This window comes from Denticeps clupeoides, chromosome 2 (assembly GCF_900700375.1).
Source record: "Denticeps clupeoides chromosome 2, fDenClu1.1, whole genome shotgun sequence".
Classification (NCBI taxonomy): Eukaryota; Metazoa; Chordata; class Actinopteri; order Clupeiformes; family Denticipitidae; genus Denticeps; species Denticeps clupeoides.
The window spans coordinates 15,670,421-15,695,882 of record NC_041708.1 but is presented as its reverse complement, the minus strand read 5'-3'; the positions used below and the strand labels follow the sequence as shown (position 1 = coordinate 15,695,882).

Genomic DNA, 25,462 nt, shown 5'->3' with positions numbered 1-25,462 from the left:
TGATTCCTGTGTAATTAGTCAAATGAAAGGGTAACGAGCAAAGATGTCTGCGTGCTGCATCAAACTTTGAAGACATCACCTGCACAGACCAGTGTACAAGTTCACAATTTACAACTCGCAGCTTCTATCCATGACCTTATGGAGGACAGGAGAAGGGTAAAGGTTTTGGTTGGTGGTGGTTTCACGCAGTGTCTGGAGTCTGTCTTTACTGGGCTGTGTTTAGGCCCCAGTATCCTGTACCTGTACACAGTGTTTTGTTTATTTGGCCTGTGTCTGGGGCTGGACAGAAGGCGGGCACAGGAGAGGCAGAATAAATCATGCGATTCATGTCAAGGGTTGGTACACTGCTAAACAACTATCTGAAAAGGTCACTGCTACGTGTGTATGCTGAAGAGTGAGCATGAACACGAATCATACTACCCATACGACTCCAGTGAGAGCAGAGCCACAGCACAGCTCTGTCCAAGGGGTTCCATCCCTGCATCTAAGAGTTCAGTCCTAAGATGTGGTTCTGTCACTGATTTATTGAGTTGATTTATTTTGATGTCGAAGTGCATACCCAGCAGGGCCCAGCAACAGCAGCAGCCAAAAAAGGGAAAATTACGGCATTAAGATAAGGCCCACGGTGTGGAAGGAAGAACAACAATGAAGAAAAGAGCTGAATAGCAGACTTGGCTTCCAATCACAGACTGCAGTGTTGAGAGAAAGAGAATGCAACAGGAACGGCCAATCAATCTTTCCCACAAAATAAGAAGCAGACAAGCAGACCAGGCTGATGGATTCAAGGCCAAAGCCAAATAGGAAAAGGAAGGACCTACACCCAACAGCTTCTTTTGCATGACAATCACATCCAGCACATGAATTTCAAAGCAGGCGCTCTGACAGACAGCCGAAACACGAGAGGGCTGCACAGCGATAATGAGGCGGGGGGAGGTGAGTGGCAGTGAGGAAACGATTTCTGGCGCATCTCCGGAAAGATCAAGGGGGGTGCAAGAGGACGGGGCACTGCACCTTCTGATTTAAATGTTTGGGAAGCAGTCCAAGCACTGTTTACTTTTATGGAGCGATGATAAGTCCACCTTGTTTTATTTCTCCTGCTCTTGAGAGAATTCCCACTCTACATTAAATCATCATCTCCTTCACCATAAAACATTCACCTCCTCTTTTCATTTGCCCAAAAAATCAGGAAACAGACCTTTAATTTTCCTCAGTAGATATACATAATTAGCTCTGTTGTCAGAAACAAATCTGCAGATCAAAGATGAAAGCAGATTCACATTTTCAACATTTCACCATAACCGTGTGCAATCTGTAATTCATGTTCACAGGATGAGAAACATGACAAATATGCACAATTACACAGCTCTATTTATCACAAGTGCCGCTCATGTTCTAAACCATATCTAATACTTTCAGAGACAGTAATTTGAGCCAGAAGACATTTTAGCGGAGGACCGGATACATTTCATGTCAGATAAACATTTAGAAATTGGTGCGATAAAGATGATTTTGTAGTGAAACAATCTGACAGCACTCATGGTCTCACTGCATGCAGCACTGTCATCTGAGGTGACTAAAATTAACCTAGAATGTAACCTACCACTCAACCTTACACTTTTAAAATGCAGCTTTAAAGGACATAAATGAGACCCAAACACAGTCAAGTCTAAAGAGAGGTCCTGTGTGATGGAGGTTTGGTCTCATGCTGTCTTCACATTAGAACTGGGCACACACTCAATATCAATAAGTAGATTCTGATTTTAAGCATTTTGACTGGTCCACACAGTGATGAAGTCAACATATGTAAGCAACCAGGCTTTATGCTTAAAAAAAAAAATGAATAAAATCACTATTGCTTGTAGAAAAAATATTAAAGCATAAAATTTTCATTCTCAATCACATAATATAACCAACAAACAAAACCATGCAGGTAGTATTTTTTCATATACTGTATCTGTGTCTCTTACGGCTATGTCACGACTACGGACTTACGGGGGAAGGAAGCGCAGAGGTTTGACATACTGGGAAGGGGTTTTTATTATAACAAACAATAAAGAAATACAAATAAACAATGGCGCGGTGGCCGAAAACAATTTAACTTAAATTACGAACAGAAACTAACCCGTAGGCGTGTGGCGATTGCCAGAACTCAAAACACATGAAACTAAATCAGGTCAAGTTCGTGCAGAGAGTTCACGAAAATGCCAGCGACCCCGAACGGGCGGAAACTTCCGGCATTTATGGGGCGTCAGGATTGCATTCCGGTGTGGAGCCCAGCTGCAGGCAATCCTGACAGGCTATTAATGCTTTATGTTTTAAAATGTAAAATAACAAATGGCAAAAATCTATTTTATAAATCTCATGGTGAATGCATTCTCAGATGGGCCACCACAGTGTATAAGGGAAATGAACTAATTCATCCCACAGTAGAATTTGTTCTCATGATGAACATATCCTGTTTAGTTTCCTATAGTCAGCTGTAGGAAAGATACACCAGTTGGGGTATTGACCTCAAAGCCAGTGCTCATGTCAGACCTGCTCCAATTGCTCATTAGGCAGTTTGTACTGCGAAATTGTCTGCCCCAGGAGGATGCTGGAAAGAGCTGATGTCTAGAGCACCTGCAGGACCCAGACACTCCAGCAGCTTGTGAACAAAACAATCAGAAAGATCCTACAGGAACATTCATTTCTGCTTCCATCACTTTTTCCTCCATGGTTCTCTTTGTGGGACTGGTCTGGTGTTGGCCCGGTTGGATTTATGTAGAACGAACAGTGAAAACAGCAGGGGATGAGATCAGAAGGTTGGGAAAAGTGCAGAAAGTGGAAATTAGTAGTTTCAGAGGAGGCTAGAGGGGAATCAGCTATCTGACACTAATCAGCAGCCACTGGACTGTGGGCTGAGTTTGGAATGTCAGCGGTTTAAAAAAGCCTGTCTGTTGGCCCAAAAACTGAATCCAACTTGGATTTTTTGCAAATGTACAAGTGTAAATGTCCAGTTATTTTGTTTTGCAAGATGCATTTAGCATAAATAAACATTTATTTTTACTGCTTCATGTCCTGAGCATTGTGTTTTCCTTTTTTCTATGTAGTAGACTAGTGACTACTCAGAGTATTTAATTTAGATTTACTTGAGGCATGATTTGATAGCAGATTTCAGAGCACACATTGAACTGATTTGGGGTGAAAGTTTGGTTTGTGTCGGGATTGGCTCCAGATGAGGCTGCCAGTTGGGGTCAATTCTGACAGCGTTTAAAAGTCTGTAACTCCGCCCCTTTCTGCAGGGACAGCATTTTTGTGGACTCTGAGTATGTGAACTTGACCTGTTTCTGTTAAAGTGTATTTTTGAGTTCTGGCAATCGCCACACGCCTGCGGGCTTGTTCGTGTTTTCCCCTGTTAAGTACAACTGTTTTCAGCCACCAAGCCGCGTTTATTTGTGTTTATTTATTATTATTAATAAATCCTTGTTTCCCAATGTCCTGCCTCTGCGCTTTCCTCCCCCGTCAGCTCGCCGTCATGACAGTTTGCAAGAAGAGTCATAGGTTTTGTGAATGTCGCTTGAAAGGGAAAAGGAGAGCAGCTTTCCAGGAATGTGTTTTAGCAATTGAGGAAAAACTGTAATCTCCCTCTTGTCTCTCTGTTGTTTTAGTGTGTGTGATTTTCATTGTTTTTTTTAAAGCCTGTCGGAGAGAGAGGGGAAGAGATGCAGAGAAGGAGTCTGAGTTGGAATCAGAGTCGGAGTTGTTGTTCATTGTGCTTGTCTTTAGTGTTTTCTCTCCCTTCTCCCTTGTACCCTCCTCTGCCCGTGTGTATTTGTCTGTGCACAAATTCCCCTTTGTTAGCGTGTCTGGCTCTGTGCCAGTGCTGTGTATATAGTTTGTGATTGGTTGAGGGTTTATGGTGGTGTACAGTATATAGCACTGGATGGTTTAGTTGTATATATCACGTCCCACACTGTAAATAAACACACTTTTGTTGCACTTTGGTTTGGCCCGTGTGTTCCTCGTAGATGGGAAATTGACAGCTCACATGGCATTTTTAGGTCTTTACATGTTACATGTAGTGTTGTTCTTTTATCCACATGATGCACAAAGGCATTGCCTTTTTATTTATCCAAATCTATTTTGGAATGTTGTGTGCATTAATCCAAGTGTCACTTTAAAAATATAATTTGTTATTATAAAACCCTTTTGAATTATTTTAGTAGAGCTGAAAACTGTCCTCTAACTAGTAGAGTACCTAGTGCATGAAATGTGGGTTCAACCACATCATTATTTCAAAGTTTGTGAATGATTATTTATTATTCTTTTTTGTAATTTTTCAAAACACTATGTACTTCATTTATCAATATGAGTGCTTATTACCCGATACAGCAAGTGTGATTCATGAAATCTGACGGCCGAAATTTAGCTTAATTTACAGAGCCGTGCCCCAGAACATTGCAACATGAAAGAGAATGGAAGTTGGCAAAGAAGAGGAATTTCTCTGACATGGAAATTGACCTCTCTAGACTCTCTAATATTACTATTGCACTGAAAGCCCAAAAAGAATGAAGATGTTAATTTATTCAGGTGGAGAGGAATAAAATTGGGTGATAATACACATGTATGTAGGCAGATCACCACAGCTGTAGGCATAACTCACCAAACTCCAGTTATGATGACGCAGTTTACACTTTCCTAGTAATGTGTTTAGCAGGTTTAACTAAATTCAATTCACATCCCAGTAGAGACCACAAACTGGTCTACGTCAATCTTCAGTCTCCAATCTGTGACTGTGACCATGACATGTTATGGCTGCTGCAACGCACCACCGTGGACCATGGACCTGTGTGTGATGTTGTATTTCCTGTCCTGTCTGACAACACCTACAGATCTGGCTGAAATCGATCACTGTCATCGCTATTATTGAAGTCGGTCTCTTTCATTGTTTAACCTACAAATGTTACATTAATTAAACAACAATTTCATTTATTCTGATGTTTATATTTTTGACTGCTGTACACAATTACATACAAGGAGAGAAATATAATGACATAAAATGTCTGTAATAACACAACTAACTTTGTGGCCTATAATCTCACAATTAGATCGATAAAGATAGCTCATTAATCATATATAACCCCTAACAAACATCACCTGATATCCTAGCTGCTTAACATAATTTAAAACAAGCTATGATGTAATTTATTCTCTGCATATTGCATATTGTACCCTCACATCGAAATTTGATAAATCACCAAATGTGTGTATGATCATACACACGTTTTTCTGGCATTGACATGTTTGATAAATGAGACTCTATGTGTCAAATGTTATGATAGGTTAAATCATATATGGCTGTAATACCTAGAATGTGTAGAATTGTCTGAGAATTTTAGGCAAACAGGACATTTCTGTAGCAATAACAGAAATGTTGGAATTTAATCAAAGAATCTCAACAAAGACCTCAGTGGTTTCAACAACACAATGCAAGTTTGGGTAAATAATAAAAACTGGTGGGCAAGCCTTTACCACCTGGGCAAGCTGTGTTTCAAGCAATGTGGTTGGGACGACACAAACATACTTCCCCACAAGACTGGATTAGCTGGGGGGCTGAGCTCAAGTGCTCAACTTTCCTATACTCCATCCAATAGCATCCAGCACCCTGCCAATAACCCACGCAGTCCTGTGGTCTGATTCTATGATGTACTTACCTGGCGACACTCCCAGTCTCATGGTGCCCAGAGGACATAGTATTGGAAATCCAAGAACTGTCTGAGAATTGTACCCAGGAAGCAATAATAGAGCCAAATCAATGGTCACACCTACCCCACTTCTACCTGGGAAAGTGGTGGCCTAACGGGTAAGGAAGCAGACCTGTTATCAGGTCAGAAAGTTGTCCAATCCAGAGCTGCTAAGGTGCCGTTGAGGTGCCACTGAGCAAAGCACCATCCCCACCTTTCTAGGCTGCCCACTGCTTACCAAGGGCTGTTGGTTAAATGCAGAGGACATATTTCATTATATGCACTTTGTGTTCTGTGCTTCACAATGACAATCACTTCACTTTCACTTCACTTTAGAGCCTGAGGGTAAATCAGAACTCAATGCTACATTCTGTAGTTCAACAGTTCTCTCACTTATACACCTGACACGAAGCTGGACACTCTGATAACAGTGGAAAAGAAGAGGACTTTGAACAAGCTTCTGGCCATTATGGACAATGTCAGACAGCCTCTGCACACTGTCATAAACATCAAGAGGAGCCTCTTCAGTGAATGCTTCTCCTCAAGTCCCAAATATTCCTTTGTACCACAGGTCATCAAAATGTTAAATTGCACAGGAGGGGAAACAGGAGGGCAATGGAAGAGGGGGAGGATAAGGAAGAATTAGCCTAACCAAACACATCAGCATCTATTCTCTGGGAAGCAGGCAAAGCTGTGATGAGAGGTAAAATCATTGCATCCTTATTACATAAAAAACAACAATGAATGTAGTCAGGCATTACAAAAAAACATGAAATCCTCAGAAGTAAATTACATACATACATTCGCAGGAACAGGAAATACTGAGCAAAATACATTAATCAAAAGTAAATTATATTATCAAAAAATGTGTGACACAGTGTATGACCCTGAACAAATAAACAACTCTTCCGGGGACACTTCCAGGAAGCACTGAATAGCATGCCCAATACAAAAGCCCCAGGTCCAGATGGATTTCTAGCTGAAATCTATAAAGAATTCTGGACAATTGTTGCAGCAACCTTTTATAGAATGTTACAGGAAAGCAAGGAAAATGATACGACTACCAAACTGATTTCCTTCTGCAGAGTTAATGACCTAAGGGTATTGAGTCTTTGTCAAGTGTTCATTGATGCTGTTGGAAGCTGTTTTGCACATATCTATGAATAATATTATTGTAATAATCCATTCGTTACATAAAGGCAGTAGTATTTAAGAGAAGGTGGGAATATATAAGCATAAGCAATTGCTATACTCATCAGATCATCAGTGCCTTTGAGCAAGCAATTGTGTATTTACTTCAAATGATGTATGTCCTCCCTGTTATGGTCACAGGTTCAACTATTAAAAGCACTTCTTTATAAGCATTTTTAGTTAATCAGGATAGAGCTGGTCAGTCTCAACTCTGTGCAAACTTTCTTCAATACATGCAGACACAAAGTAACCTTTGATGTTCAATGATTCGCATGGTTTCAAACCTGCTGTGGGAGTTAGGGATGTCACGATTTTGATGGCACGATTATCGTCTGGGAAATAATCATGGTTTCACGATTATTTCACAATGTAGACAATCACATTATTTAGAGGTTTTTACCTTTTATTTACTGCTGTCTTTAAAAACAAAAACCATAAACAAACAATACTGTGCATAAATGGAACATAAACAAATGGGTACTGCCTTTTGGAACATAAATAATAATGTAAACAGTGATGCATTATAGTTAAAACAAAAATAAACAGTCTTTCTTTAGAATTAAATTTAAGCTTACATATTATTTAAATAAACATATTCAAAGGCTACAGGATTGGAGTGCTCTTTTGTCTGGAGTGCTTGCTTCAGTTCTATCAGTTTATATTAAAGTGCCAAAATGTGAGCATATTAACATTCTCAGTGCTCAGTCTTGACCTCTGAGGAGACAGGATAATGCCACTTGAGCTGAACACTCTTTCTGATGGCACGCTTGTTGCAGGGATGCAAAGGTACTTTCTGGCCACTTTTGAAAGCATTGTAATTTCTTCCACATGTGCTTTCCACCAAGCCAGTATGTCACTATCAGCACTGACTGTAGGGAGGGACAAGTACAGTTTCACCTTTGGAAATGGCCAAATTTAAATTATGACCAAAACAAGAAAACCAAACACAGGGAAATTATGCAAAGGCTTTCCTCATATTGCTGGCATTGTCTGTTGTAATTCCAGACAGAATCTCTTTCTTTATCTTCCAGTCTATGAGCATGTTCTCCATCATTTCTGTGATATGCTCTGCTGTGTGGTCTTCTGGAAAATAAACAGTCTCAAGACAGTGAGACTTAAGCTTCCAATCAGCAGAGATGTATTGGACTGTAAAGCTCATAAATGGTTCTCCTCCACCACCAGTGCTGGTCCACAGGTCTGTGGTTGCACCAAACCACACACTCTCCGCCAGTCGTTCTTCCACACCAGCTCGTACCTCCTGGTACATGGCTGGTAGTTTTGTTGTGGAGAAGTAGTTCCTTGTTGGAACTTTGTACTGTGGCACTGCCTTTTTCATCAAATGGAGAAATCCAGGTTTTTCCACAATCTGAAACGGCATCATGTCTTTAGCAATGAAATAGGCCACAGCTTTATTCAAATCCTCTGCTTGCTTTGAACTGGTAGCATAGGTCACACACTTTGCAAAGGATTCTGCCACAGTAGCTGTTGAACAGCAGCAGCCCCACCAGTCTTAATCTGAAGGTTAACAACAAACATTTAAATTAGTAACCAATACCAAGATTAATTTTGTTTAGACACTACTGACTTAAGTTAATTAAATTTTTTTCAAATAATTAATATAACCTTTTAGCCTGTTTACTTTGATTTGTTTGTTTGAGGTCTCAATAAAAGTAATAGACAGAAACTGAACATCTCTCACGCCGATGCATTAAGCCTAGCGCATTAAACAAACGGGTGTAGCAAACTAATAAATTATACCCTTTTCAAAACACGTATAATTTATTAGAAAAATTTTCACTGATGTGACATAACACAGTATATAGACACATAACAGTGCTGCACCGTAATAACTTCTTTATAATTAATAACGCTAACATCAGACTTTAACAATCTAACTGCTACCTTCCATACTACATGAACAGGAACTCCAGTAGATGCAAAGCCTGTGTTTGCGGTTGCTGTTGTGCGTTAGTGGTTAGACTGCACGCCCCCGTTATCTGCACTAGTTTGTTTACGGCGCTAGCCTGTTAGCCGCTTAGCCTAGCCTGGGCGTGTGTGGATGTGTGAGTTACAGTGAAGTTCCTAGGTGTGTGTGTGTGTGTGTGTGCGTGTGTGTGTGTGTGTGTGAGTTACAGTGAAGTTCCTAGGTGTGTGTGTGTGTGTGTGTGTGCGTGTGTGTGTGTGTGTGTGTGCGTGTGTGTGTGTGTGTGTGTGTGTGTGTGTGTCCGCGTATCCAAAGCCTTGTGCTGCACTTCTCTGCCTTCCTGCTGCTGCTGCTGAATGTCCGGGTGCATTCCCGAGTTACGATGCATCTAAGAATTGATTTTTTTTTTTTTTACCCCACCCCTAGTGAAATGTGACACATTTATATTTAATTCCCTCCAACTCAGTAAATAACTTGCAACTAACAGTTTGAATCAGTTATTTTGTATTACCTTTACTTGGGCGTATAAAGCTGGATGATGATCCCGCAGGTGCTGAGTCATGTTCAAGATATTACCTCCTTTTGCCGAAACTTTCTTGTGCCACGTTTTGCATGTGGGTGACCCATCGTCTTGAATATGACCCTCTGTATTGTTGGCGTATCCAAAAAAACTCCCATATGGCAGACTTCAATCGCTTTTTTGGTGGAAATAAAGCGTTTTCAGCTTTTGTCTCTTCCATTGTTTAACGCAGTCAAATGAGTCGTCATGCGCTGATTGTACTGTCTGTGTTTCTAGCGCAAGTGCACCCCTGGTGGTAAAACGTTTTTGTTCCGGGCGAGTGCCACCAAGCTGTTGATAGCATTGTCATAATCTACGTTTTTAAGAGTGCCAACAGAAACACGGTGTTGAGGAGCCTTTCCGATTAATTAACCGTGCCATTTTAAATCGCGGTTAATCGTGAAACCGCTTAATTGTGACATCCCTAGTGGGAGTGTGGTGAAAAGGGTCTCAAATCCCCCGTGTCAGTGTAATATTTGTAACCACAATTGATATTATTACTTACACTTAGGGCCGGCCCATGGCAATATAGGCAAATGCACCACAAAGGGAGGAAGGAAAAAACATTACATTATTCTTAAAACAAGTTGGTTTTAATGTGTCTTATTATAAAAAGAAAATAATATTTTACCTGCTTAGCTAAGCCTTAGAAACCGGCCAGGACTACATGGGCCACCTACAATTGGTGCAGGCAATAAGCAGGCGAAAGCATATTACTCCAGTTCATTTTAAAATTCTTTTGTTTTAGTTTTTAAGTGTTTGAATGGCTCTGCCTCAGTTTATTTGTGTGAACTCCTGCACCCTTACATACCATCCCGTTCCCTCAGGTCTGCAGACCAGAGGCTTTTATCTGTACCACAATCACGTTACAAACTCAGAGGTGACTTGACTATGGAACAACCTGCAAAGCATTGTCTAAAAACACACTTTTACTCTCTAGATTTCGACCCAATGTGACTTATGTGGTTTTGGTACTTTTCTTATTTTGTTGTATAGACTTTGATTATATTAGTTTTATTACTCCACTAGATTTTATAGTCTTTTGAAATGATTTAATTTATTATTATTACTTTCCTTAATTATTTATATGTGTTTCTTTTTTCATTGGCCTTTGTGTTGTCATGTTTTATGCCTATTTTATCTGTATAGCACTTTGGTCAGCCTTGTTGTTTTAAAAGTGCTTTATAAATAAAACCCACATAGTATGGAATTAAGCAGTAGTATTAATAATAAAAATAATGATATGTAACTTTCCTATTAGGCTACTGCAGCATCCCATCCTAATTAGCCTTCAACAAGCTCTTTTTTATTATTTTCTTATAGGAATTTTACATTTGCAATTGGTTTATTTAGTAAAAAAATAAGACAAAGCTATCCAATTTCTTGTGAGTATATCTACACTAGCAGTGGCATATATTGCAATGCAAGGGGCTTGGTATACTATTTCATGTCATTAAAATGGCCCATTAGTAATATGATACCATGTGACACCACCATCCAGGACAGGATTTCCTAATGTTTTTTGTGTCACCTGGTGAGTGTTCCCTGTTGTATATGTAGTGTTGGAATCGTGCAATTGTGTCCTTCTTGCTCGGCATTGCCGTGACAACATACTTTAAGTCAGGGACCACTTTGTTTCTTTGCTTATTTATTTATCCGGGAGTCAGATCTCTGTGGGCACAAGAGAGCAGATGTGAACAGGTGGGGTTGGGTAGATTACCATGTTCACATCACGTTCAAAATAATAAAAAGGGAATTCACCTACTTTTTAGCTGGTCAGCTGTTGCTCTAGAACCAAACTGTTTTCTAAGCAGTTTACTATGGATACAGAGATCAGATTTTATCTTATGGAATGGTGGTAGTAGCCTAGTGGGTAAGACACTCGCCTGTGAACCAGGAGACCAATCTAATATAAAAACTGATGAGCAAGGCTCTGAATGAGACGTCACAGTCCAGTCCTCTCAGGACACCCATACTGGCATAAAGGATGAATTTTTTCCAGGTTTGTAGTGAGCTTGGGCCTGCAGCTGTTGAACTGGACTGGATATTCTGTCATTTGAATTGTGATTGGAAACTGGCCCTTTGCTGACATTTAGCTGTTGCTGTGGCTGATTAATTGTGATGTTTCACTCTCAGAGTGCTGCATAGTGTCCTTCATCACTACAATTTCAGCACACAAGTCTGTACCCTCCTCCTCCTCTGACTCCATGGCAACATAGGTACTATGGCAACCACTTTAGGCCCTAATTAGGGGGTCTGTGGTGGGTATTGAACTGGAAAGGGGTAAGTGTGCATGCACACACACTCATGAGAATGACGATCTGAAATGAGAGAAATGTGTGTATGTGATCGAGAGACTGTATAAGAAAACTGTTATGTGTTACTAAACTGTTACTTAATTATACAAACAGTCAAAGTTTCGCAGAGCTGAAATCCTTGACTGTTTTTTACATGGTTTGCATTGGACTGTTTGTATGTTCGCAGAACGAAATGTAATCCAGAAGAAAAAGTGGCTGAATTTAATTGTTATGAATAAATGTGGAGAAAATTAGTGTGTCGGCCAGCTCCAACTACTAGCACAGTGGTTCTCTATGTCTAAAGGCAATACTAATTTCTGCAGCTAAACCAGGCCATTGAAGCAACAAACATATATAAACCCTGACATTGAAGATTCCCTGCCATACAAAATACTTAATTCCTTTTTCTCAGCTCATGAATCACAGATGAACTACATCTTGTCTCCCTCTGATCTTAGGCACATTGTGTATAATTGATGTTTTCAGGGATCAGCTCCCTTTACGCTGCACACCCCACACACAAGAGAATGATGATTCCTTATAATTCAGAGAAAACCTTCAGGTTGAGCTGGACACAAACACCCCTCTTTTTCTCTTTGATCTGTGTGAAGGAGGATAAAACTGTCTCTATCTATGAGGGAACACTAAAACAGAGCAGTGGATTTGTTAGTGTTTACTGATCATTTGGCCATAGATATAGCCCGATTCAAAATCAGGTATTTAGAAAAGTGATAAACTCCTTAAACAAGGCATACTCAAGCCCTGTAGGTTTATTAAAATAAAAAAAAATTGGGTTTTAATAAAATGTACATAAAAATGAATATTGTTGCTATTTCACATGTGTATGTATCCTCTGATACATTTGCTATGAATTGCTATAATTCTCAATCCAAGGTTCAAAATTTACTGTCAGACTGACAGATGACATGACATAACAGGACACACTTCAACTATGGGATGTATTTTTATATTATATCAAGCTCAAAATTTAAATCAATGCATCATTTTAAATGGGCATTAAAATGCACGGGTGCTTCTGTTTTTCTTATGTGCACCCAATTAGATGTGAGCAGTTTTACAGATTTACATTTCTTCTTGTTTTTTAGATTGCCGTCCATATAGGCAATATTGACTTATTGTTAACATACAGTTCTTTATTTGATAAATTCTACCAGAATGTACTGAAAATGTGTTGATGCTTAAAGTGCTTCAATGAACTGTAATTAAAATAAGACAAATTAAAGATCCCCTATTATAAAAAAAAACTTCACTTTGTGAGATTATTTAACAATCTCATTGTGTGAGTGGCTAAAAGTGGCTGTAATTTTGCACCATGGCTAAATTTCAGAAAGAGACTTCAGATATAGTACAGATTTAGGGCACCATTGAGACCTAAATAAAAGGGAAAAAATTCATAATATAAAAATTCTATATTAAATCTGTGCTATAAGAGCTTGAATTTGATTATCCTCTCATGATGTCAGCCTGATGCCACGTTGTCATTATGGGGTGTTGTGTGTAGAATTCTGCGGAGAAAAATTAATTTAAACCATTTTGGAATAAGACTGTAACATAACAAAATGTGGTGTAAGTTTTGCACTCTGACTACACTGTATAAGCTTTTTACATTTACAGCATTTATCAGACGCCCTTATCCAGAGCGACTTACAATCAGTAGTTTCAGGGGACAGTCTCCCTGGAGCAACTTAGGGTTAAGTGTCTTGCTCAGGGACACAGTGGTAGTAAGTGGGATTCGAACCCGGGTCTTCTGGTTCATAGGCGAGTGTGTTACCCACTAGGCTACTACCACCCAGCTTTAATCCATGGCTTCTAGGGGTGTTGAAATCAATTGCATAATCGATGCATCATAATGTAGACGTGGATGATTCTGCATCGATGCATTGCAGAACACCTTCGATTAGATCATAATGACGTTGCTTGATGATTTTCTGGTGGCAGCATAAAACTTGTTAAAAAGTAGTGCTGGTAGTGACTGTGGTGGCCTGATCTCAGTACAGCGGCACATCGGGTAGAGGTTTCACGCTGCATGGCACGACATACCTTGTTCTCGCACCACGGTCAAAATTAATGTTGGTTGACGGCTGCGAGCTGTGACGGGTATTGCGAGACCCATTGAATCAAAGCGTGTGAGTGTTCTTTCTGGCACGAAACACACACACAAAGTGGGAATGGAGGAGATCTACAACACAACATTATCGTCTTACCAGAAGTTTAGAAAAAACACTCGTATTTTTTGCGCAGAGGCCCGTGGTGAGTGCAGCACGTGCCACAATCGGTCTGAAAGTGGCTTTAGATTTTCTCCAATGAGCAGAAAAACGATCTGTGTTCAGCCTGTGCTCACCTGACGCCACGGACGTCTGAACCGGTTGTCTGTGGTTTCAGGTTCTAATGATTTTGATTCGTGAAGTGGAGAAATGCAGAGAAAAGGTGTACATTTACAGGAGTACTACAAGTATATATGACTTACAAGGTGAGCGCGGACTCATTGTTGCAAATCAAAGTGTCCACACAGACCTAACTCTTATGTTTGAGAACATCATGTGACAATGCACAAAATGTATGGGATGCATCGCAATGTATTGATATCGAGGCATTGATAATCGGGAGACCTGTGAAGCTTCACACCCCTAATGGCCACATCCACTCTTTCTGACAGGTCCAAGCTACTCTCTCTGTCTGAATGCAACACTTTCAAATGTACAGGAATATCTCAACCATGGCCAATCAGAGGCAGGCCCCACCCTTCATGATCTGTGATTGGTTTAGAATACAATATAGCTGTTTATAGAGCACTGAGAGTTTACAGAGACTTTTCTTCCCCAAATGGCTGATGGGACCAGTGCACCATTGAGAAATTAGGTTGCATGTGTGACCAAATTGGTTGCAATCTAGAGCCCTGTTAAGTCTTCAATTGTAACGTTACATGTGATATTGTGTACACTGGCCAATATAAGATTTGTTAACAATCCTCTTTCACTGCACATCTCTCCTCAGTCTCCTTCCTGCTGCTCCCCATGAAGAAGAAAGACAACACTCTCTATGAGATATTTACAGGAAATTCAAGAAGCAATTAGTTTATTTATCATGTGACTGAGTGTGACAGACATTAATTGAATTATTTTGATAAAGAATTTGAATATATTAATGGCTGTGAGCCCATGCACATCCAGAAGTCAATCTTGAATGAGAAAAAAGTGAAAGTAAAGTCCTTGTGAAACACTGCAGCACAACACAAAGTTCTGGCAGAGGTTTACAGGGTAACCAAGCTCTAAACCCATCAGAGAGAGGCTCTCAGGAGACCTTTCACCTTGTTAGTCAGAGCTCTTTATATTGAAACATAGAATACCTCCTCAACAAGACAAAAAACAAGGTAGCTCCAGAGTGCAACCAGCATCTCCACCATTAAAGTGAAAGTGAAGTGATTGTCATGTGACACACTGCAGCACAGCACACGTGTACACAACAAAATGTGTCCTCTGCTTTTAACCCATCACCCTGAGTGAGCAGTGGACAGCCATGACAGGTGTCCGGGGAGCAGTGTGTGGGGACTGTGCTTTGCTCAGTGGCACCTTGGTGGATCGGGATTCGAACCGGCAACATTCTGATTCTGGGAGCGCTTCCTTAACCGCTAGGCCACCACTGCCCCATTAAAATGTCTGTTCTTCTTTGGATCTGTTTTAAAAATGTCTAGCATGATTAATTCAACCATTTTCATTTAAAAGAGCTGTGCTTTAACCAAATCCCTTAATCTTTATTTAGAGAAACCAAAAGGGTTCTGTGAGACATCATTTGAAGAATCAGTGTAATCTCTTAATGAGGACAGCCCTCTTTCATTAGTTAGTCATGTTTAATTCATCAGTCCAAGACACATTGATTGGTGCTTTTGAGTGTTACAGTAAGTAATAGGCAATTGATGGATTTGGCCTGCACTGAGCAGCAGGAATCCCACAGGTCAATGACAAGCATCAAGGGGTTGTCAGGAAGGTCTGGGATGAGACCAGAATAAAAGGTAGCTTTTTGCAGTCAGAATTTGCACTAAACAACACAACTTCGCACTGAAGGCCGTGAATCCAGCCGAGATAATGAACAACTGGAGGTCTCCAATTTCTCATCAAGACCCACACATCTCGTAAACAAAACACAAATGTTTTAGTCACGTCTTCTCTGTTAATGACAGAAAAACGAAAGATGAATCTCTATTGAATCTCTGTCTTTATTTAGAGACAGTAACAGGACACATTCATAACAATTGGTCCTAGACAAATTTGTCCTATCCCTATTGCTAAATCTTTGCAAAGGAAAAAACTGACTGTGACAAGACTGTGAGCGAGAGTGAAAGTTTCTCGCAAAACACAAACCATGACTATTTCAGGCGTCTCACATTTAGAAGTTGAGTTTAAAGAACAAAAAAAAATTTTGAGTTTAAAGAACAAACAGAACCTTTAGGTGAGAAACTCTTTGGCGAGTTTTTCATTTTTAATTTGCTGGCCAGTTAGTGATTAGATAGCTGGTGTCATTGCAATAAAAACACACATGAGATCTGAAAAATTGGCAGAGATCTAAAAACTGTCCTGCCACTTCTTGCATTTTGACATGTGAATAGACAATTTTATGCAAATATTCATCTGCAAAGCCTATGTTAGGGTATAAACTTTTTTGATCTTTGCAACTGCCTCAGGAATGTCTCTGCCTGTCTTTCTGTGTAGTCAATATTTGTGGTCTGTATCTCTCCTCCCTAGGGAATGCTATATGGGCACAGCCAAATGGAGGAGGGGACCGTGGAGAAGAGCAGAGTGGGGCCAACATACAGAATCCTGTAGAACATGGAAGCAGGGGTTCAAGCCGTAAAAAAGAGAAAACCATAGGGACAGGCAACTCTTGTTTGTGTAGTTTACTCCCTCTGGGCTCTTGCCTTGTGGTGCACGTTTTGGGGCAGGGTAATGTCAAAACCAGTCTGCCCTCACCTGTATCCTGTCTCTGGCCATTTCATTGCCATCACCTGCACCTGTCCACCTCAATCAGCCCCACCACAATGTATATAAGGATCTCATCTTGGTTTGAACCAAGATATCAGCATGACAGCAGCTTGCATCGTCCTCTCTGTTCCACAATGTTTTTTTGATCGGCGACAACACCATCAACTTGAAAGAGTATGCAACATCAGTGAACAGCTGCATCAGCAAATGCACTTATGACATTCACAAAGGAATCAAACCAGAAGCAGTGGATAATTGCAGAGGTATGTGACCTGCTCAAAGCTTGTGACAACATGGCCATAACAACAGCAAGGGCCATTATAGCAGAGCAGCAAAACGTACACACGGGCAGAAAGTCCACAGCCACTTTCATGGACAGCGCTGACTGGCTGAATGACTTCTATGCACAATTCGACACAGAACACCGTTGCACTTACACCCATCATGATGAAGTGCTTCGAGAGGATGGTCATGAAACATAAGAAGAATTTGAACCTATGATGACATGACCGTGGTGGGTCTCATCAGCAAGAACGATGAGTCAGTATACATCCACTGACGAACTACTGTAAGGTCAACAGTCTATTTCTGAATGTGGACAAAATGAAAGAGATGATAGTTGACTTCAAAATAGATCATTGGATCTTGTTTGGAGATAATCAAGAACACAAAGTTTGTCTGTTTTCTTCTAGAGAAGAACCTCTCCTAGGCTCTCAACACCAGTGTCTCTATTACATTTACATTAACATTTACATTTGCAGTATTTATCAGACTCCCTTATCCAGAGCGACTTACAATCAGTAGTTACAGGGACAGTCCCTCTGGAGCAACTTAGGGTTAAGTGTCTTGCTCAGGGACACAATGGTAGTAAGTGGGATTTGAACCTGGGTCTTCTGGTTCTGGTCTCTACTTCCTGAGAGGCTGAGGAAAGCCCAACTCCCACCATCCATTCTCACCCCCTTATTTAGAGGGACTATAAAGAGCGTTCAGCACCCGCTACATCAATCACTGGTTTGGGAATTGACCACAAGACCTGTTTACAGCGTATTGTGAGGACATCATTCAAGTTTCTCTTCCCTCTAAAACAGACAAATTTACCAAACACGATGCATCTGGATGCATCTGCATCAGCATGGAGAAGGACTCTACACAAAGGTATCGAAGCATTTGGGCCCTCACAGCCTGACTATGCAATAGCTTCTTTCCACAGACAACTGAACACTCAGGGAGTTTCCTCTTAGGGCTAACACATACACATACACACACACACACACACACACACACACACACACTACCTCAGTTATATTGGTTAATACTATCTATTATTTCAATGTTCCATTTTGCACAGAAGTATTTGCATTATTTTTACTTTGCACATTTATTATTAATTTCACTAGTTTAGCACTGTTGTCTTATTATTTTCTTCATGTTTTTGTTAAATGTTACTCTTGCTCTGCTTGTGTCCCCTGTTTGCAGTTTATGTAGCCTGGTTTGTCTGTGTTGCACATGTGCACTTTATGTCAGTATGTAACTTTGTTTAATTGTTGAAATGTTACATGTTGCACCTGGTTCCAGAGAAATATTGTTTCGTTTCACTATGTACTGTCTAAAATGTATGTAGCTGAAATGACAATAAAGCTCAACTTGAACTTGCAAAAAAAAGATCACATTGAAGTCTTTTCTTGTTTGTGTCAAACCACATTGTGACTGTAAACTCTATCTTGACCCATTTTGGTGTAGGTGTGTGTGAGTAAGAGAGAGAGAGAGAGAGAGAGAAAGAGAGAGAGAATTTACAGGTAGTAGCCTAGTATGTAAAACATTAGTACTGTTGAACTTTTACAGACTAGACTGACATTCAGGAAACATCTGGTTATGTGTTCACAGGAGCCATGCTGCACAGACAAGACACTAGGGATGGCTGATCCATGTTTTTTCAGTTTCAATACACAACTGTTACTTATCACTACTTTTTCATGGAGCAAAATCACACAAATGCAGTGAATACAAAGGCATTCCAAAGAATCGTATATACCCTACAATTCATTCAAATGAAAGCTAAAAACAATGTTATCACTGACGTTTAAATGAATGCTTGGGCAATGGATCCTGAGTAAACCTGAGGTTTCACACTTGAATTAGATGAATTATTACTTTAGCCTTTGGGTTATCTGCAGCAGGTTTTTTGCGTTTTTCAAAAGCATCAAGGAGAGTCTGGTGCCTGGTGGTGTTGTATTTTCTGTGGGGTAGCAACACACATTACAGGAAGCTGTCTTGTTTCCAGAGTAATATTTGACATTTTAGTCAAAAACAAACCAACTTAAAACTAAATTAATTTCTCAGTCAGTTAGAGATAAGTTGCAGCGGAATCCTGGTAAGATGTGGAATGGAATATGAATTGGTAACAGCTTTTATTGTACATGTTGGAGCAGGTTTGTAGTCAGCACATGCTGTGATCTATAATATGGATTGGTAAATGGATCAGCCCTGCCCGCCCAATTCCCAATCTGTGAATTGACTTCAAAATTCTCTTTCAGGTGCACAATTTCAAAGGCAGACAATTCAGTTATGAATATTAACTGCACCTAACCCGTCTTCTTCTGCTACATTGGCCAGCTGGCAGTTCTGCAGTTCTGCATGAGCAGCAGAAGATTTGTGTTACTGAGCATTGGCACTTCGTCGCTTATCAGACTAGCTTATCAGACTAGTGTACTCCTGGGTTCTCTCTATCTCACTTAGGCATTTCAATTACAAGCAAATATAAAGATTTAATTAAAGAGAACTTAATCACCTTGCTAAACCAGACTAGAAAATATTATCAAAGTGGTCACCTTGTCCATGTCTCTTGATGGAAGCATGAACTCAGTAAATATGTCAATATTACTATGTCTATATTTCAAGCCATACCAATCTTTATCACTATATCAGTTTTGTGATCAACTGGAGTATACAATTTCATCATATATATGGCAGGGTAAGCACCCTTGTCTTAGCAGGGTCCACCTTCATAAAAATAAAGTTTTGGGTGGATTGGGTCTTCCTAATTTCCGGTTTTACTGGTTTCTAATCTATTGGTCAGCTTTCTTCTCCCTTGATTGCTCTGACTCCCCTGACTGGGTGGAGTTGGAACAACACTCAGATAACAAACTATCCCTTCATGCACTGCTTATGTCTTCACTTCTTCTCCCTTCAGTTAAGTCAATAAGGAACCCAGTGGTTAAAAACTCATTAAAATAAGGAAAAATTCAGGAAATACTTTGGCTAATGCAGTTTTTCTCCAGTCATTTCGAACCACCTGTTCAAACCATCTATTCAGTATTCTGTTTTTCTGGATTGGCGAAAGTAAGGTATAGTCTAATTTAAAGATGTGTTTATAGATAACATCTGTGCATCACTTGAGCACCTAAGCATAACATTTAGTCTTCTTTAGTCTCAAAAACCTGTGTGACTTACTTACAGATTTTTGGAGGTACTTGGGTGGGTGGGGATGGTTTTGTGGGGTCTTTTTTGTTTGTTTTTTCTTTTTGTTAGAAGCTTTTGTCAGGTGAGTGAGGACTGAATGCCGACCATTTTTTCTACTCATTCGGCATTTCATTTTCTCCACATGGGCATTCAGCACCAGCATTTTCGGCTGCACCGTTGGATGGCATCAAATAAACACTGCATACAATGTTTTCTTGCTGACAATTTCTGCTGAAATCCTAATGACTGTTAAACAATGCAATGTTTTGCGATTTTTTTAAGTGGTGATTGTGACGCACCGGGGTCATTGGGCCATCACAACCATTGCTGAGGCACCGAATTACAGAGTCCTGAGTAATCTCAGCTGAAGCCTTAAACATGCTGAATTAATAAAGCATGATTACTCCAAGACTCAGGAGGGACTACGACTTTAATGTGGATATCTGTGCATGCTTACCTTGTGTTTGTTTCTAGGTTCCTGTCCTTGACACATGACTGCAGGGGAGTTTAGTTTTTTATATGTTTACATTTCAGGTTAGTCCTCTGCAAGCCCCACGCCAGCCTTAAAGTCTGGAATTTACAGTGTATAAGTTGCTACTTTTTTCATATACTTTGAGAACTGCTGCTCTCAATGATGTGTCTAATTTTTATAGGCAAACTAGCTTCCTGCCACCAACACGTTGTCATATCAGACCAATGAAATTACCAAACAGGTCACAGTTGGCCAATGAAATAGTTTTTGCAAACTCACTGTAACAGTAGTCACATTTATGTGACTTTAAGGCATTCCCCTTTAACCTCAAACACTGGATATGCAGTCTTGCGAGAGTGGGGGAATGAAAGTAGAGTTCCCTAACCGGTCAGATGCGCCACCTCTAGAATGACCATGATGTTTGCTTTCACAACTGATGACAGACTTGCTTGGTCATGGACACCTCCACTGCGTGCCCCTCTGGATTAACTGCTACTCCCGTGTTACGAGTTGAGCCTGTTGCAGGATCGTGAGATTGTGGGAAATTGTGGGTCTCCGTGGGCAGTGCGCATGTCAGTGTGCAGGAGGAGAAAAAGTTAAGAACTTAGTACGTTGGTGTGTGTTTGGTTGTTTTGCACTCTGCTGCTCAGAGTGAAACTGGTTTAAAGAAAAATGTATAAATATTTCCATTCTGGGAAATATGGAAAGCAACACCCGGTACCAAGCCATTTACGAAGACATCGAACGTTGCCAAGTCCCCGCTGATGCCCGCAGACACGGTAAAGTCACACGCTGCAGTGCACCGCGGTCTCTGCAGCTGCTGCTTCACTCTTTCCACGGCAAGTTAAGTGACCACATTCAGCCAGCTGCAGACCTTCGGAGTTACCAACAGTGTTCACTATGTCTGCACGTGTACTGCATCTGTCATCCCGTGACTAGTATGTAGTTTTTGGATTTTACCGGCTCAAACAAGCCCCACACAGACAAAGACAAACACATTTTGGATGGATCATTTTGGCTGTCAAAACTGGATCACTTTTAGGGTTCAGGATATCAAATATTACTGCAGTCTCGCCCACATCACAGAAGCCCGCCCCACCCAACTGGCACCATTCCCAGAGGATGTTGGTGAGTCTGTGTGTGCATGATTCAGTGTGTTCAAAATATCACATAGAACAAAACAAGCAGAACATGGCACTGCGACACACAGTGCTGCAGGTCTTCCCCCAGGGACCCCTCAGATGGACTCACCACTCTGAAGTCCTCGGCGCTACACTCCACACCACGGTAGTTGCAGGACAGCAGCATGTCTTTGATGTCGTGGCCGGTGCGGTCGTAGAATTCACGCATGTTGAAGGGGCGGGGTTTAAAGTTGAGGAAATCTGCCTTAACCTTGAGGGTCTCCAATACACTCTCCTCCACTAGGTGGGTGTCGCGGATCTCATACCTGCCAGAGCAGCAACAGCCAATCAGATCACATCCATCTGGTTATTCACATCAAAGAACAGAACCTGTAGAACCCAGCACCTACAGAACTGCAAACCCTATTTCTGTCTCATTCAGCAGAAAGTCAAGTTTGTCCTTCAACCTTGGGCTCAGCTTGTCCAATTGTGGACAATATCACAAGCACTAAAGCTCACCTGAACAGTGGACAAAATACATACTGTAAAAGAAACTAATGACATGATCATTCAAAGTAGGAAAATATACACACAACATTCTATCACTCTCTATTATTCTATTCTGTCCTCGGAGATTTATGTTTGCATCCAGGATTGCAGGAGGTGCAGTCCTCAACACCATCCTGAGAATCAGTTTAACATCTTCCAACTTCAGACTGGCTGATTGCTTGTTTTGTTTTGCTTGGTTAATAAACTATCAAGTTTACTATAGGTGTGTCTCTGACTCATGGAATCCGACACACCAGTCACACTGTGTGAGATCTCTGGACTGCTTATAGGAACGCATTTTATCCTCTGTGGCACAGCATCATTAAAAAATATCAGGAAAAATACAAGAAGGCATCAGTGCTTTTCTGCAGCTCATAATATGTCTTTTGGAGAGACATTTAATGCCCTAATGTAACACAACCTCTACAGGGAAATGTGCATGATGCTAAATCAGATGCTAAAGAAATAAGTGAAAATTATAATTTTGCCATTCTGGTACACAGCATGCACAACACACGATGCACACAATGAAATGTGTCCTCTCCATCACTGGAAAGGTGCTAAGGGGGCAGTGTGTGGGGACAGTACCTCACTTGAAGGGACCTTGGTAGTTCGAACCCACAACCTTCTACTTCCTTAGCTGAAATGCTCTAACTTTTTACACTCCGATGTATATTTATAAATATAACATTTTAAAAGATCAAAGTCTTCAAACCTTGTAATGGGCCAATCTCCAAGTGATAAAATAACAAAAAAAAAAACATTCTGCTTGTGCTTTTTATCAACTTTTCATCAACAAATTATAATATACATTTACAGCATTTATCAGACGCCCTTATCCAGAGCAACTTACAATCAGTAGATACAGGAACAGTCTCCCTGGAGCAACTTAGGGTTAAGTGTCTTGCTCAGGGACACAATGGTAGTAAGTAGGATTTCAACCTGGGTCTTCTGGTTCATAGGCAAGTGTGTTATCCACTAGACTACTACCACCCTTAATATAGAATTATAATATAAAGCATGAACAAAGTGTTTAAAGTAGGGTTGTCAAAAAATTATTCTCAGATAAACCAATCCTAAAATTTTGTATCAAATTTAGTATCTTTGCACGCGCAAAGACAGGCTTCTAAAAAGTTGTGCTGGTCAGGTTGGTCTAACTGTCACAGTTCTGACTCCTATTTGCTCTGGCTACATGTGCCAGTCCAGAGATTCTGATTGTTAATGTTGGGATAGTGATTTCCAGATTTTTCTATACCTGATGTACATATGCATATATGTACAGCATTCTGGAGTATGTTTTCATCCAGGATGTCTCTGTATGTTGCTGCAGGCATCTTTTCCTCTATCCTGACTAGTCTCCCAGTTCCTGCTGGTGAAAAACATTCCCTCAGCATGATGCTGCCATCACGCTTCACTGTAGGGATGGTATTTGCCTGGTGATGAGTGGTGCCTGGTTTCCTCCAAACATGACACCTGGCATTAACGTAAAAGAGTTCAACCAGTTTTGCATGGCCTGAGAGTCCTTCAGATGCATTTTGGCCTACTCCAGGTAGGCTACCATGTACCTTTTACAAAGGAGTGGCTTCCATCTGGCCACTCTACCATACAGGCCTTTTTTGGTGGATTGCTACAGTGATGGTTGTCCTCTGAAGCTCTGACAGAGTAACCATTGGGTTCTTGGTCACATCCCTGACTATGGCCCTTTTCCCCTGATCATTCAGTTTAGGTGGATTGCCAGCTCTAGGAAGAAACCTGGTGATTTTGAACTTCTTCCACTTTTGGATGATGGAAGCCACTGTGCTCATTGGGACCACAGTGTTAATGCGAAGGAGATGCTTTGTGTGCTGTATGGCACACAAGCAAGTCTAACACACGAAACATACTAAGCAACCTAAGCACTGAACACATCTATATCCACACAGGGCAAGATCTCAAGCAGACCTCTCAAACAATGAGGTTTCCTTTTAAATCTTGTGGCATCTAATCAGCATCAGCAGGCAGAGTTTCCTACTGCAGCAATCTAAAAGAGACAGACACACACACAAAAACAGAAAGAGACACAAAAGGTAGAAACATACAACCTGACGACACTAGGATGTAACACAGAGCATCGAGGCAATCACAAAATACAGGACTACAACCTTTGCCTGTGACAGTTACACAGTTCAATGCACAAAAAAATATAACTGCAAGGAAATCCAACCCCACTCTCAGTGATTAGGTGCTGTGTCTAACCACAGCAGATGTGAGAAAAACTCTGCATAGAAAGCTGCTGGACCAGACAACATCAATAGCTCTGAGTGCACAAAGAATGTGCAAACCAGCTGGCAGATGTTCTCATCAACATCTTTAACATCTCACTGAGCACCGCCACCGTTCCAACATGTCTCAAGCCCACCACCAACCGGCCCATGCCAAAGAAGTCTTCTGTGTCTTGTCTAAATGACTACCATTCCATTGCACTTACACCCAAGGTGATTTGAGAGGCTGGACGTGAAACATATGAAGACCCTGCTGCCCTTCACTGAAACTCTCCATGGACGATGCCATTGCCACCAACCTGCATCCGACCCTCACTCACCTGGACAATAAGGACACATACGCACAAATGCTGTCCATAGACTTAGTTTCAGCATCATTCCTCAGCACCTGATTAAGAAGCTAAGCCTGTTTGACGTGAACACCTCCCTCTGCAACCAGATCTTGGACTTCCTGACTGAGAGACCTCAGTCTGTCCAGATCAGGAGCAGCACCACCACACTGAGCACTGGAGCTCTACAGGCCTGTGTGTTCAGTCCAATGCTGTTCACTGTGCTGACCCATGAGTGTGCAGCAATGCACAGCTCCAACCACATCATCAAGTTCACTGTAGACACAACCGTGGTGGGTCTCATCAGCAAGAACAATGAGTCAGTATACAGAGAGGAGGTGCAACCACTGACGGACTGGTGTAAGCTCAATAATCTGTTTCTGAACGTGGACAAAATTTTTTACTTCAGAAAAGAACGGAGCAACCACTCTTCACTGAACATAAACTATTCTTGTGCCTCTCCTGGGCTCTCAACACCAGCTCAACAGCCAAGAAAGCCCAGCAACGTCTTCTGCAAAGGCTGAGGAAAGCCCATCACCCATTCTCACCACCTTCTATAGAGACAGCATCACTGTCTGGT

The 25,462-nt window shown here is 40.9% G+C and overlaps 1 protein-coding gene across 1 annotated transcript in view; it reads right to left on the bottom strand.

Moving 5' to 3' along the window:
- asic1b (acid-sensing (proton-gated) ion channel 1b) overlaps positions 1–25,462 on the bottom strand; it is a 91,781-nt gene that overhangs the window by 51,694 nt on the left and 14,625 nt on the right. Inside the window, exon 2 of the mRNA XM_028967303.1 lies at positions 21,874–22,069. Within this exon, the coding sequence (XP_028823136.1) occupies positions 21,874–22,069 (196 nt within the window). The remainder of the gene's footprint in view (positions 1–21,873; positions 22,070–25,462) is intronic.